Source organism: Phocoena phocoena, chromosome 12 (genome assembly GCF_963924675.1).
Source record: "Phocoena phocoena chromosome 12, mPhoPho1.1, whole genome shotgun sequence".
In the NCBI taxonomy this organism is placed as follows: domain Eukaryota; kingdom Metazoa; phylum Chordata; class Mammalia; order Artiodactyla; family Phocoenidae; genus Phocoena; species Phocoena phocoena.
The window spans coordinates 12,081,047-12,096,937 of record NC_089230.1 but is presented as its reverse complement, the minus strand read 5'-3'; the positions used below and the strand labels follow the sequence as shown (position 1 = coordinate 12,096,937).

Sequence of the window (15,891 nt, the reverse complement as noted above, 5' to 3'; positions counted from 1 at the left end):
AAACTAATTTTATTCATATTTGCATTGTTAGCATATGATTTTGTATGTTTTACCTTGTTTTTACAGTAAACATGAGCTTTTTTCTTTCCTCTCCTCATTCCTGATAGATTGCTTGGGCTTTAAACAAAGGTGTAAAAACAGAATACAAACAATTCTGGGATGTGGATCTTGGAGTAACATATATACCATGGGAAAAAGTTAAAGTGGATGACTTGGAAGGTTTTGCAGAAGGAGGCATGATTGATCAGGAAACTGTAAATACTGGTAAGAGCCCTGTGGGTAGTTTTATTGTTTAAAAATGTGCTTAAAGGGTTGTAATTGATAAGAGTTTTACATGTTGGGGTGAACTGTGTTTATTTCCTGGATTCTTCCCCATCCTGCAAAAGAGGGGAAAAAGTGAAACATTACCCTGTTCAATGTGTATACTTAATGGGATCTATTTCATAAATGTCAGAGTATATAGATAGTGTCCTAAAACTCTAAATGTAGCATTTTTATATATGTCTTTTTAAAAGTTTCAGTCTTTGAGAGCGTTGTATATATGGAGGCTTGTAAAGACTAATTTTTTCAGTTACTTGAGTTTAAATGAGAACTGGGGATTTAGGAAATTTCTTTAAAAAACTTCCTAGACTATTTTGATTAGTATCTATGTTGAGGATGCCAGGAATAGAATCTCAGAGAGCTGTAGTTCAGATTCATGCTGCTTTAGAAAGTTTATAACCAAGTGATAATCTGGCCCGTTCTTTTGAAAAATTTGTCTTTTTGTTTTAAAATTTCAGTTATAAATTCACAGAATAATGGATGCTTGGGAAAGAATTGCAATATGTTATACTTATTTATTTCTTGATATCTTAGCTCTTCTACTCTTCTACCAAAATTAGCTAATTTTCAGAATAGTATTTTTGTTCTCAGGCCAATGTACATATTTTCAAACACTTTTTCAGTTGTTTTCTTCTTGTCATTCTCTCTCGCTGTCTTTCTCTCTCTTTTTTGGATGGATGTTCCTCCAGAACATTTATTCATTCAAAAAATATTTCAGTTCCTACTGTGTGCCAGGCATAACTTTAGGAGCTGGGATTATAGCAGTGAGACAGACAGACAAAAATCCTTCCTCTCTTGGAGTGCACATTGTAGTACAGGGGTTGACAACAGCCCATGGGCCAAATCTTACTGGCAGCCTGTTCAGTAAATAAAGTTTTATTGAAACACAGCCATGCTCAGTTGTGTTTACCTATTGTATATGACTTTTTAAAATTCAGCAACAGTTGAGTCATTGTAACAGAGAACACAACCTAAAATACTTACAAATAGGAAGAGTTTGCCAACCCATGTTCTAGTGGGAAAAAAATGGATAATAAATAAGATAGATAAACTAGGTAGTATCTCAGTGTTGGTTAAGTTCTAAGAAGAAAAAACAAGGAAAGGGGATAGGCAGTATGGGTGTAGAGCTATTGGAGTTTTAAGTGGTTGAAGAGGGTCTAATGGAGAAGGTGGTATTCAGAGGCGTGAGACATGCAGCTATCTGGGAAAGAGTGTTTCATACAGAGAGAACAGCAAGCGCCAAGTCTGTTAGAAAGTCTTGAGACCAGTATGGCTTGAGCATAGTGAGGAGTGAGTAGTAGGAGATGAAGGCAGAGAGGTGCCGAGGGGCGAAGTCACGTGGTCTTACTAGTCATTCTCATGACTTTGAGCTTTAAGGGAGGCGAACCTCTGGAGGAACCATTGGAGCCTCTTTGTTCTATTTTTGCATTTTTTTGTATTTTCAGAAAGATCTTTCTGTACTGGGTTAATACTTGTTGTTTTCCCCTTAGCCTTATGACAAAATACAGAATAAGGTTGGTTTGTCTTAAATCAGACAGCCTTTGAGATACGTATCTGTTATATCCCTTTTAAGTGTTTTCTCTAGACTGAATATTTTAGTGTCTTTGATTTGTGCCTCATGTCATGCTGCTTTGAACTTCTGGTACCCTAATCAGATTTATCTCAGCAGAACCAAATAGGTTGGCACTGACAGCTGTGGACACATCTTAAAGATGTGCCACGGTAGATGAAGGACTATTCAGATGTGAAACAAATGTGTACATATAAAATGAAAAATTGCACCTATCCAGAGGAAATCAATTTCAAATATTTTGTTTAGAGTGGGAAAGTGTGAAAAGCTCAGAACCCGTTAAAGAGACGGTCCAGACAACTCAGAGCCCACCTCCAGTTGAAAAGGAGACAGTGGTCACAACCCAGGCAGAGGTTTTCCCTCCACCTGTTGCTATGTTACAGGTTAGTGCTGGGTGTTTTTTTATTGTTTAATGTGTTGTTTTACAGTTTTGTTTTTACTCACATCTTTACTTCATAAAACTTGGAAGAAATTGTCCAAAATATATTAATATTAAATATAAGCATTTTTGAAATTTTCCTTTTAGAAAAAGTGTAATTCATATTTAAATGTTTATTTATTGAACAAATATTTATTGATTGCCTGCTCTGTGACATTCACTGTTCTAGGCACCTGGAATAGGGATACATCAGTGGGAAAAAAACAACAAACACAAATCCCTTCCCTTACGGAGAGTTTGTTCTCAATAGGGGAGACAGAAAATATAAAATTAATAAGTTTATAAGATACTGTGGAGGGGAGAAGGTAGTACAAGGGTCATCAAGAGTGCCTAGGTAGGTGTTTAAAATTTTAAATAAAATGGTGAGGTAGACTTAATTGAGAACAAGACATTTGAGCCACAACTTAAAGTTGCTGAGGCAATTAGTCATGTGGCTATCTGAAGAAAGCGTTAGAGGCAGAGGGAACAGCCAGTGCAAAGGCCTGCAGCCAGGAGCATGTTTCGTGTGTTCCTGCAATAACAAGTGGACAAGAATAAAGTGAGTGAGAGGCAACTTAGTGTAAGTGAGACCTCTAGGGGGACTTTGGTTTTCACTCTGAGATGGGGAGCCATTAGAGGACTTTGAAGAAAAGAGTGACTCAGTCTGGCTTAGAGTTTTAAAGGATTACACTGGCAACTATTTTGAGAATAGAATATTGGGCATTGATAAAAGCAAAGAGACCAGTTAAAAGTTGCAGCAATCCAGGTGAGAGATGATGGTGGCTCAGACTGGACTGATGGCAGTGAAGGCAACGAGAAGTCGTCAGATCCTAGGTGTATTGTCATGGTGTGGCCAGTGCGCGTGGTTAGATTTGAGTTGTGAGGAAGGGCAGAGGCAAGGTTTTTGGTCTGAGAAATTGGAAAGATGGAGTTACCATTATCTGAGAATGAAAAAGACTTTGGAAGTGTGGTTTGGGAAGGACAGTTGGGAGTTCAGTTTTATGCGTGTGAAGTTTGAAGTGTCTTTCTAGACAGCAAAGTTGAGATGTTGAATAGACCATTGATACAGTGTGAACTTTAGGAGAAGGGTACAGCCATGCCATAATACAGATAAATATTTGGGAATTGTTGTACCTAGGATGAGTAAAAGAATTTATGATTAAGAGTAGAAAACAAATTAATGAGAAATTCAAGCCATTTTAAAGCTGTTAGTGACATGCTTCCTAATGGTGATTAGATCGCATAATATAGCTAGGTATTATAAACTTAGTAGGAGATGGCAGCATAAAATTGAGCACGGTATTCACTGTTGAAGTAGGTGCCCACATCTTTACATCACTCAAATGTAAGGTAGATTTCACAATCTCTACATATACTGTTTGTTGAAAAATACTGTCTTGCTTTTACCTCAAGTAAGTTCACTTATAAGAATACAAAAAGGAAGGAAAAAAAACCAAAACAACTTAATATAATGATATTTGTTACTTTCCTATAAAAGAAACAGAAATAATTTATCTTTGGTTGTCCTAAGATATAATCGTTGCAGATGGATAAAATGATACATGGACTTTTTATTTTCTATCCACAAAAGATTCCAGTAGCTCCAGCAGTGCCTACAGTTAGTTTAGTCCCACCAGCATTTCCTGTGTCAATGCCAGTTCCTCCTCCTGGATTCAGTCCAATTCCTCCACCGCCTTTTCTCCGCGCAAGTTTTAACCCTTCACAACCACCTCCTGGTAAGAAATTTTCATCTTATCGTTTCAACTCTATTTAGAATATCATTTAAAATGTTCTTTTTCCAGGTTTAAACGCTGTAGAGCAGTGATTCTCAAACCATAGCTTACATGCGAATCACTTGGAGGGCGTGTTAAAGCACAGATTGCTGGCCCAGCCTCCTTTTGAGTCAGTGGAACTGAGGTGGGGCAGGACAGTTGCATTGCGAACAAGTTCCCAGCTGATGCGTATTGTTGCTGGACCACACTTTAAGAAGCACTGACAGAAAAGAAATGGAATCCTTTAAAATCATTGAAATGCCTTAAGATGATTTAAAATTTATGTTGAAGTTTTTATATAAAAGTTCTCTGTAGTTATCACCCATTCATCAGAAAGTATGCATTAAATTATATAGATTAGTCTTCCTAAAAATCATTAGATTTCCATTTTGACATTAGAAATTATAGTGTATCTTAAAATGGTAATTGAATTCATAATACTTTTTTTGACCTAATAAATTATAGATAAACAGAAGTTCCTTGAATCATTGTTTCTAGGTAAAAACTATAGGTTACTTAACACATATCAATTAAATATAAATAATTGCTTACATAGGTTAGAGATAGAGTTTTTCGTATTAGATCGTGGAAGGTTTAGACAAATAAAGGAGAGAGATAATACAAGGGATCAAACGATATATGTTGTTTTTCAGAACTATTTTTTTTTGAACTTCATGAATTATTTGTGTACTATAGAAAAGAAGTACTGAATTGACTTCTGTAATTTAAGTTCTTAATCATTGAATAGAGTTCCTAAAAACTGTCAACAAGGCCAAAAAGTAAATTCATTGTCTGAAAATGGTTGTAATTTGTCATGTAATGTAAATTTTTAAAATTACAGTTTAATACATAATTTGAAATTGATGCAGATTTTAATAAGAACTTTATCTTTTAATATTTTAAATATTGGAAAACTACTCATCAAATATCTTCAATCACAAATCTGTATTTGTGATTGAAAATTAAAATTTTTTCTCAGAAGGTATTTTTAAATGATTTTTTCAAAAACCATACCACATGGATTTTATAGTCTTTATCTAGCATTCATTTGTTGAAAACCACATATCTTTTTTTCCCGTTATTCTTAGCCACTATTTTCTATTGGAATTTAATGGTAGCTCTATATTTTAAAAATGCAGGGAAGCAGGTTTATAGTTTGATCATATGATATTTAAAATCATAAAACAGCCAATATTAAATTTATTTTATTTATTTCTTACTTATTTTTTATTAAGATTTGTTTCAGTGCTCAAAATATAGTAACGTCCAAGGTTAATAAAAGTATTCTGATACAGTGGGTAAACAGCATATACATCAGAGAAGTACAATAGCACATTTTACAGATGACATTATTGCATACAGTGGTATCAGCCGCTTGAAACACAATGTTTAACTTCCCGTACAGTCACCATGCTAACATATAAACAGGTTGCCTGGCTTGACTTAATCATTGATTTTACAGCATCATAGAGCATGCCAAGTAAATAAGTAGTATATGCTCATGATAGGGCTCTCTGTGCTTTACTTAGCTTACGGAGGATCAAATAAGGTAGTGTATATAAAAGTAATTTTTTAAATGGAAAATATATTCATAAATAAGAGGTAGTAATGACTTTTAAGAATGTAGGATTTCATTTATAGCTGTTGGAATCTTTGATTTAAAAGAAAGTAACACTTTTTGTTATTTTATTTTTGGTCTTTTTTTTTTCCATGTAGGTTTCATGCCACCTCCAGTTCCACCACCTGTTGTACCACCACCTACTATTCCACCAGTAGTACCAACATGTGAGTTTTCTACTTTAAGAATTTTCTTTCTTTATGATAGTGATAATGTGTTGGTTCTCATTTTTGTGAATTATTGTTAATTTTTTTTTCATGGAAGTTTTCAGACAAATGCATTTTTTGTGTTAAATGATTTCTAACAAATTAACAGTATCATATGACAGTTCATATTTGCTCTGTTGTATCAAATTTGTGTTTTTTGTTTTATGTATAAAATGTCTTAATCTAGAGCAGCCCCACCCACAGCCCCCTTTTTAAAAATGCTTCAATGTCTTTGACTTCTTGAAAAGCAGTTCACTTCTGTATGCAAGATCCCAAATAATGGGTTTGGTTTTTTTAGCTTCTTTGTGGTATCTTCCTTGAATCTCCTGCAAATAGAAAGTTTTTAGCACCATAGGCTTGTTTAGAATATGCTTCAACTTTTTTGGTAAGAATACTTAACAAGTGGGGTGCTATGGACTTGATATTATATCACATCAGGAGCCTGTGCAGTGCCTTCTTGTCCCACTTTTTTTTTTTTTTTTTTTGCGGTACGCGGGCCTCTCACTGTTGTGGCCTCTCCCATTGCGGAGCACAGGTTCCAGACGCGCAGGCCCAGCGGCCATGGCTCATGGGCCCAGCCGCTCCGCGGCATGTGGGATCTTCCTGGACCAGGGCACGAACCGGTGTCCCCTGCATCGGCAGGTGGACTCTTAACCACTGCGCCACCAGGGAAGCCCGTCCCACTTTTAATGATGCCATAATGGATCAGAGCATTCAGATAGTGGGACCTGGTCATTTAAAAAAGTTGCCCTTCAGATTTTCATCAGATGGTTTCATCTTTTGATTATTATTGCTGAATCTACTTTTCATTAGTTGCAAAGTGGTGACCTTCCGAATTTTGTAATTCCTTCCACATTTCTTAGCAGGAATTTTTTCTGTAAAGAAAAACTCTCTTATCAACTAGTAGTATTTAGTTACCTTGAAGTACAGTTGTACAGGAGATGCTAAATTCTTTCCTGTAAGTGTAATTTTTCAGAGTAATGAGTTCTATGGATATTACCTGTGATATCCAGTGACTGAAGGTGGGGGAGGATTTCTCTTATTTCTCCTTCTCCACTCCCTTCCCTCTACTTTTTTCTCCTTCACTTTTAGTAGTGTTTATGGATTAATGGATTTTACTTCCAAGTGGTTGCATTCACCTTTCTTGCATTCACCAAAGTTCAGTTTGTTCATTTTTGGGCAGTAAGAGCCTTTCATGTTACTTCTCTATTCTTTTGAGATGACTGCATCAGTTTTTGAGAGCTTTTTGGCCTAATACTAGACCAAAGGACTTCATTGTAAAGAGAGTGTATATGATACAGTTTTACGTTTTGGTGTTATAACCCACTTTTCTTACATTTTTAAACTCTTTTCTCTCCTTCAGTGTTTAGACAACATTAGGATCCTTTTTGTGTTACTGTTGGTTAATTAGGAAGAGTTGTTTATTCTTTCTGAAAATTAGAAAAGTGTTCATAAGCCGTTTCTGAATTCACCATTCACAGAGACTCACCTTACTTAGAGCCTCCCTCCCAGTTGTTTCTCCTTACACTGTTCATTTTGGAAAACCGGGGGTCAATTAAAGGAGAAGGAGAAACACCACTGTGTGCCAGCTGCTTCCCTAATTGTTCACACTGTCTTACCTAATTCTCATAATTCCCATACATGATCCCGGTTGATTTTTATCCCAATTTTACAGCTCTTTTCTGTGCTAACAGTTTGTCTAGGTAGTCCAGAGTTAAATGTGAGGATAAAAGTTTCTAAAATCCCAAAGTACATGATTTAGTAGTGTTGTGAAATAAATTTGACTAGAAATTCTGTGTGTGATTTTTATACTCCTCTAGCTTAGTTTTTTAACATATAGGTGACATATACAGAAGAGTTTTTCTACCCGTTCTTTATGCCTTTTTTATATCTTTATAAAAAAGAAATGGTTTTACCTTTTTATGTGTAGTTCTCACCTGATGAGTTTCCTGCCTCATTTGACAAAAGGTAGTGAATGTAAAGACCCTCGTACTTACAGATTCAGCGGGATTGGGCAGATTTTCACTCTCATATTTGTTGGTTTTCGCCAATCATTTCTCTATATTTAGATACTCCCATAACTGGCACCCTTGAAAAATTATGATTTTTTTTAATTGCTGGGATTTTGTTCTTAAGTATGGATCCTTATTTTACTAAACATTTCTCTTGAAAATATTTCTAAAAATTGTTGTTTTTCCCTATTTTTAAAAAATGAAGCTTTCTAAATATAATTTAGCTTCTTCAGGATGACTCATTTGTCATTTTGAGCATCAGTTATTATATAATGTGCTAGGTGATACAGAGATGCCATTAAGTGAAACACTCAAGCTGCCAGAAGATAGTTTTCATTATAAATGAAATAAAGGGACCAGAAGAGAATTCACATATGTCATGTTAACTGAGCCGTCTTACCAAATAATTGGGGAAAGAGGATAGGAAGTCATTTAAAACTTTGGCAAGACCAGTGTTGGTCATACTTAATATTTTTACCTAGCACATGAATTGATTAGCTAATTAAATCTGAAATATATATTCTCCTTCTTTAAACAGCTTTAGTGCAGCCGCCATTATCTATGACTCCAGAAACTGTGAAAGATGTTGGATTTGGTAGCCTTGTTTTGCCAGGTGGTTCTGTTGCCAGCAGTCTTGCTACTTCCACTCTGCCAGCTGGAAGTGTTTTTAATCCTCCAACTAAACAAGCAGAGCCTGAAGAAAAAGTACCTCATCTTATAGACCACCAGATTTCTTCTGGTGAAAACACCAGATCAGGTAAAAAGAAAAAAGAAATCCCCAGAGATACATAGCTAAATCATGATCACTACTTCTCTATATTGGTGTTTAATTCTTAGGTGCCATGAATGTGTAAAACATTTATCTCCTAAAATTCCTGTTAAAAACAAATTTGGCATTCTCTTTAGGATAGTATAGATTTTGACACCTTTCCATTAAGACTCCTTCTCCTCCTGTTTTTGGCCTATTGGAACTGTTTTAATGTGTTATCAAAATAAGATTGCACAAAATATGTATACTTACAGAAAGATTAAAACAAACAAGTATTAGTTATAAGTAACTACTACCAGATATCCAGCTAGGTCTAGAAGATAAATATAGTTTTGAAAGCAGCGAGTCCCTTTTTTTTTCTTTCTTCCTGCAACCGTAAAGCAGTTTATTTACTTGCATGATGCCACACACAGGCTTTAAGTAGCAGAGCCAGGAATTAAACTCTCAGTTTTAGATTTTTTAAACCTGCAAGCTTAGTGTTCTTTTGGCTACACTATACATCTTTTTTTTTTTTTTTCTTTGACATCTTGGAGTATAATTGCTTTACAATGGTGTGTTAGTTTCTGCTTTATAACAAAGTGAATCAGCTATACGTATACATATATCCCCATATCTCCTCCCTCTTGCGTCTCCCTCCCACCTTCCCTATCCCACCCCTCTAGGTGGTCACAAAGCACCGAGCTGATCTCCCTGGGCTATGTGGCTGCTTCCCACTAGCTACCTGTTCTGCATTCGGTAGTGTATGTCCATGCCACTCTCTCACTTCGTCCCCGCTAACCCTTCCCCTTCCCGGTGTCCTCAAGTCCATTCTCTACGTCTGTGTCTTTATTCCTGTCCTGCCCCTAGGATCTTCAGAACCAAAGTCCTTTTTTTATGGCACCACTGTTAGTATATTAAGAATTGTTTGTACTTCAGAAAGACTTTTGTTAAAGGTGGAGAATCAGTATAAAACCTGATATTTTTATTTAACTTAAAAAGATTTCATGTAAAGATTTTAGGTAGCAGCCCCACTTATGTTTTAATATTAAATTTCACTACGTATGGTATTAATTTTAGCTTTAATTTTTTAATATCTAGTGTACCTGTGGATTCTTGGGGGGATACAAGTAGCTGATTAACTGCTGGAAATTATAGCATTAATAATTATAAACATAGTTTCCTTTTCACACCAGAATGATTGTTTGTGTTATTTTTCTTCTTTCCATTTTAGTGATTCCAAATGATGTTTCAGGTGGCTCTGCGATTTTAGGAGGACAGCCGCCAAATGTGACGAACAATTCTGGAATTCTGGGAGTCCAAAGACCAAATGTATCAAGTAATAATGAAATTCTTGGAGTCCGGCCATCTAATGTTTCCAATAGTTCTGGGATTATTGGAGCCCAGCCACCAAATATTCTAAATAACTCTGGAATTTTGGGAATACAGCCACCAAGTGTGTCAAGTAGTTCTGGACTTCTGGGCATGCTACCCCCAAATATACCTAACAATTCCGGACTTATGGGAGTACAGCCACCCAGTGTTCCAAATACTTCTGGACTTTTGGGAACACAGCCACCAGCTGGGCCTCAAAATTTACCCCCTTTAAATCTTTCTAATCAAAGGATGCCTGCAATGCCAATGTTAGACATTCGTCCAGGACTAATACCACAGACACCTGGACCAAGATTCCCTTTAATGCAGCCTGGAATTCCACCTCAGCGGGGACTCCCTCCCCCAGCGGTGCTTGATTCAGCTCTTCATCCACCACCCCGTGGTCCTTTTGCTCCAGGAGATATTTTTAGTCCACCTGAAAGACCTTTTCTAGTTCCTGGAAGACAAAGTGTAGACAATGTTGCTAATCCAGAAAAAAGGATACCACTTGGGAATGATAACATTCAACAGGAAGGAGATAGAGATTACCGGTTTCCTCCCATAGAAACCAGGGAAACCATTAGTAGACCTCCCCCGGTGGATGTTAGGGATGTGGTTGGACGGCCTGTAGATCCAAGAGAAGGTCCTGGAAGGCCTCCATTAGACGGTAGAGATCATTTTGGACGACCTCCTGTAGATATTAGAGAGAATCTTGTGAGGCCAGGCATAGATCATCTTGGTCGAAGAGACCACTTTGGCTTTACTCCAGAGAAGCCCTGGGGGCATAGAGATTTTGACGAGAGAGAGCATCGGGTTCTGCCTGTCTATGGTGGTCCAAAAGGCTTACATGAAGAAAGAGGTAGATTTCGGTCTGGAAACTATCGGTTTGATCCTAGAAGTGGTCCTTGGAACAGAGGATTTGGACAAGAAGTTCACAGAGATTTTGATGACCGCAGAAGACCCTGGGAGAGGCAAAGGGATAGGGATGACAGAGATTTTGATTTCTGCAGAGAAATTAATGGAAGTCGTTTTGGACGAGATAGAATTCAAAACACCTGGGTCCCCCCTCCTCATGCTCGGGTTTTTGATTTTTTTGAAGGGGCCACTTCTCAACGGAAAGGTGATAATGTGCCTCAGGTTAATGGTGAAAATACCGAGAGACATGCTCAGCCACCACCTCTACCAGCGCAGAGTGATCCTGAACTTTATGAAAAACTGTCATCTTCAAGTGAAATAAGCAAGGAGAAGAGTGACACAGTTGCTGATATAGAGAGTGAACCAGTGGTAGAAAGCACAGAAACTGAGGGGACATAATCATCACTCAGTAGGTAAAAGATACATTTTGTAAAGTTGTCATCTCTCTGTAATAGATTAATGGCTGACTGGACCATAGTTCACTTTTGTCTGCCAGAATTAAGTTAATCTGATGTTCATGTTCACCTTTCTCTTAAAATAATTGTACAACTGACTTGTATAGACATTGTTCTTAATATGAACATGGTAGGTAAACATTTTTTTATTTTTCTGATAAAATATAAATGTTGCCCCCAGATTCTTTTAACTTCAAGGAAATGAATAACAGCTTGTCAGAGACTTCCTATGGAAGAAAGAATTTTTTAGATACTACCATTAGGTTGGATATGGTAATAGATATATTTCAAAATAGCAAACGGTGGTATATCTTATCCATATCTTTAGGCTGCTGCAGAATTTTAAGGTAATAGACAAAGCTGTGATATTTTATGCAAAGACTGGCTCTAGATATTTGAGGAGCACAATACAGAGATTTTAAAAAGTGATTTTGTAAAATCTACACTATGGTCTCTGTTTCTCCAAAGTAAGTGTTTGTGATTTGTTCCTCATACTGCAGTGAGTAAAAAAAGAAAAAAGAAAAAAAGAAAACAACATAAATATTAAAGTACGTTTCAATGTTGGGTGAATTTTGTTTTTAGATGCCAATAAAACTTATTTGTTTGATAACAGTGTTCTAGGAATTGTATTTTTTTAACCTACAGATTCTTAAAACCATGGATCATTGGCAGCATGTGCTTAGTTGTTGCAGAATTTTTCTATTAACTCGTAATAACAACAAAGAACCATGTGGTTGAAAAAAGCATGTACTTTGATATAAAAATCATGCAGTCTCATTAGTATGTGTGTAATATCTGTGTATATTTATTGCATAAGTCATACGTAGAGTTTTCTTTCTCTGTACGTCTATTTTCATGCACATACAGAGAAAAATAGAAAGTTGGTAGTTTAGATAGTAAAATATTCTTTAAAACTGGATAGAAAATGAGAGAAATTTGGCTAATTGACATTGCTCATAGTTACAGCTCTTAGCCTTTATGATGGTAAAATAAGAAATATTGTAAAGAAATACATTGGCAGTTTGGCCGTTCTCTTTTAATACAGTTAAGCATGAAGCCAGATTTAGCATCAAGCTGAATTCCACGTAAATGCTTGCATTGCTTTGTTTCACACTATTTGCTATTCTGCATAGATAGTGCTTATACTGAAGTACTTACTGGTCACTTGCCTGAAGTGAATTTCTCAGTTGCACAAAATGTAGAGTAGTGTTGGTGGATTTTAAAACATTAACTTGTATACCAGAAACAATGTGTCCGTCATGTGTTTTGTAGGCTCTGCATAATGCTGTTCAGATTAGCCTCCAAGGTAAACTGAGTAGCAGAAAAGTTGGGGATACGTTTCCTGTTTTATTTATTATTATTATGTTTTTGCTTTTGCTTTTTCATTTATTTGCTGTTTGTTTCTCCTTTGGGTTTTACATATATACACATATATATAAAACCATTGGTGTTTTTCCGTTTCTAATGATGGCTTTCATTTGGTCCCATGAACAGTTGCTTTGTCTCCTATTCCAGTAATTCCTCATTTGTTCTATTTACCTAAAATTCTTAAGTTACATTTGTCAAGCCCCCCACCCCACCCCGCACCAGAAGAAATGATGGAGTACACCAGCCATTGAACGTTGGGTGGTTTTTGCTTCCCTCTGATGCTCTATAGATCTTTAAGGATTCTCACCAAAAATAAAGTCTTTTCTTCTTGTAGGTTCTGAAATAGAAATAGTATGTTATTTATTTTGTTTTTTTGGAAAAGTGGATGAGAGGGGGAGTTTGGTGTTTATTTCTAGGGTAATTGAATTCAGTCCAATAATTTCGAGTTGGTTTCAGATCATTTCCTTGGGGTAATGGGAAAAACTGTGACATTGGTACAAAGTTTTAATATTCTGGAAAGATTTAGCCTTGTCCTTAAGGAAATTACATTAACTGGGATTTCTCTCAAACTACTTTAGTTACATTTATCATTATCAAACTTAAGTGACATTCACTTGGATTAAGTAGCAAGAAAAAAGAAAGTGAGACTTTTCAGTGACTTTTGATCCCAAGTTTTTTATCACCCTTGGGCCTTCAGGTGCAAACTTGAAAATAAAATGTGTACAAGTATTGCACTGGTTTGATGATTCTGATGGTGGAAGTTACCTAATCAGTTGTCAGTACTGCCTCCTAGAAACCCATCTTGGAAATGGGTGACACGCTTAATTAAAACAGCTGAAAAATAATTATGTGTAGTTAGGCTCACTGTATCCTTGTATTGTTGTGTAATGTTTGAGTGAAAGGATATTATTCATCCTCATACTGAATTTCCAAAATTGATATTTACGTTCACTATTTTTTTTTAAACGGTGGAGAGAAAAGTTAATTGTCTTACTTTGCTAAGTTTGACATAAGACCTATCACATTTTTGACGCTTTTGATCACAGTACTGCTGTCACTAGAATGCTAGCAGTTAGAAATATGCAAGGAGTACCTCAATACTTTAATAAAACAGTTGAAGTGCTGCAGGCAATAATTACATTAGACAGGAGGTCACCTAGTGTTTTGATTTGTGATATTTTAGAGAGAGAATGATAGGACTTAGTGTGGTATTAGTAGATTGCAGCGTTAATAGACACTAATTTCTAAATTTTTTGTGTGTTTAAACATTTCATTAAACATTGGCTTCTGTTCTTAGCATGAATGCATATACTGTACCGTGATCATTTTATATTGTAGATAGAAACTTATTTTAAAGCAAGGTAGTCTTTATCTACAGCACATCATAGGTGGAGTGTTCCTTTATTTTAATTTTATTTCAATGTGTAGGCTGTGCAGAATACTTAGAAAGCATTGGAAGATGGAATAGTATAAAATTATTTGTTTAAAACTCTGGAAATGACTTCATATAATATTTAATTAATACAATTTGTTTATTATTTAAACTATTACATTCTTACCAGAGCAGTTGCTTTTGTTCTGGTAATTTAGTTGCTTCACCAAATTTATTGGCCATTCTTCACAAATTTGGGGTTGTTTTGGGAATGGGACAGTTTCGTTACATTTAAAAAGAAAGTTACCTATTTTAATTTGAAAAAGTATTTTTTTATAAACACTAGTTCATCAGATCTAAGGTATCATTGATTGTAAGAAGCACCATTCAGAAATTTTTAAATGCTTCCAATATGACATGCCAGCGATTTATAAGACACATTTGTAATTCAGAAATGTCAGAATGTAAAATGTGTCTTAGGATCAAAGAAATATGGTATTTCTTTGATATATATATATATATATACACACTCCATATATATATATATTCCCTTACTCAGTAAAGTGATTTAGAAAAATTCTGATTTTTTTTGTCATTGTATATATTTTAGATGGGCACAACATTTAATGAAAAAAAATTTAACATTTGATTAAAAATAATTTTGTTGTACCTTATGTGCCTTCATCGTTATTATTGGGTGCTATATTAATAAAATGTTTTAAGGGCTTTTAACTCTTTCAAAGAAAAAAAGCATTAACATTTTACTCTTTAAATATTTTACATAATGAAGAAGAGGAGAGCAAGTGTATATTCATTTTTAAGATAGGCAAAATAAAATTATGTGAGAAATCATAAATATTAGTGTGGCAGAGAATTATAAATGTTTGCTTACTTGATGATGCTGTGGTTTTATAGGAACCATCTTTTAAATTAACTTAAGCTGTAGGCTCTAAAAATTTTATTTTCTACTTCTGAAAAAAAAGGTCAGGTTGCTACACTTTTTAATGGGAGATTAAAAACAAGATACCTTGATCCAGCAGAACTTTCTAGAACTAGAATTTAAAATTAATGGCACAAATTGTTTTCTTTGGGGGCATACTTTAAATGAGGGCATGTGTATTGAAAGCTATGTGAAATACACTTTCTCTGTGGTTCTCAGCCAGGAAATGTGTGACAGAAGAATCACCTGTGGAGCTTTTTGAAAATATGGGGTGGGGATGGTCACCACAGACTTACTAATACAGAATCTCCTGGGGAGATATTCATGTTCATACACCAACACACACACACATACCTTCCACATATCACCACTTTAGATATGTTAAAATATGCAAATATTTAATGTACCATACACTTGAGATTTTTTTACATTTTTTTTTAAAATAGTGATACAAAATTATTTTTAGTGTTTCAATAAAGTATACAGTTAATTGTGGTAATTGGTGTTGGAGGGTGAATAAAAAGTAGAGAAGTCCATCACAGATGTTTTAAATTCAAGTGTTAATCTAAAAATGAATTATTATAGCAAGAAAGGGACAGAAGGATGACGCATATGAGATGGTTTTGTTGGAAGTATTTTTGACCCAGGTGAAACTTTGTTATTGGATACCTCAAAGAAAAATTTACTAGATGTATCATGTAATTAAATGCTTTGATTATAAAAAGGGTCCCTTTGGGACCAAAACTGCAAGCATTAAGCTTATCAGGGATTAGGAGTAATGTTACTAGTAGGACTACTTAGAAGT

At 35.4% G+C, this 15,891-nt stretch overlaps 2 protein-coding genes across 2 annotated transcripts in view; both read left to right on the top strand.

Moving 5' to 3' along the window:
- Positions 1-12,013, top strand: part of SCAF8 (SR-related CTD associated factor 8) — a 90,291-nt gene extending 78,278 nt beyond the window's left edge. The window contains exons 20-25 of the mRNA XM_065888611.1: positions 108-264; positions 2,141-2,274; positions 3,901-4,045; positions 5,798-5,866; positions 8,456-8,674; positions 9,897-12,013. Coding sequence (XP_065744683.1) covers positions 108-264; positions 2,141-2,274; positions 3,901-4,045; positions 5,798-5,866; positions 8,456-8,674; positions 9,897-11,350 — 2,178 coding nt within the window. The 3' untranslated portion in view covers positions 11,351-12,013. The remainder of the gene's footprint in view (positions 1-107; positions 265-2,140; positions 2,275-3,900; positions 4,046-5,797; positions 5,867-8,455; positions 8,675-9,896) is intronic.
- The window catches only part of TIAM2 (TIAM Rac1 associated GEF 2), a 357,519-nt gene continuing 352,288 nt past the window's right edge, over positions 10,661-15,891 (top strand). Inside the window, exon 1 of the mRNA XM_065888960.1 lies at positions 10,661-11,360. The gene's annotated coding sequence lies outside the window, so the exon portion shown is untranslated. The remainder of the gene's footprint in view (positions 11,361-15,891) is intronic.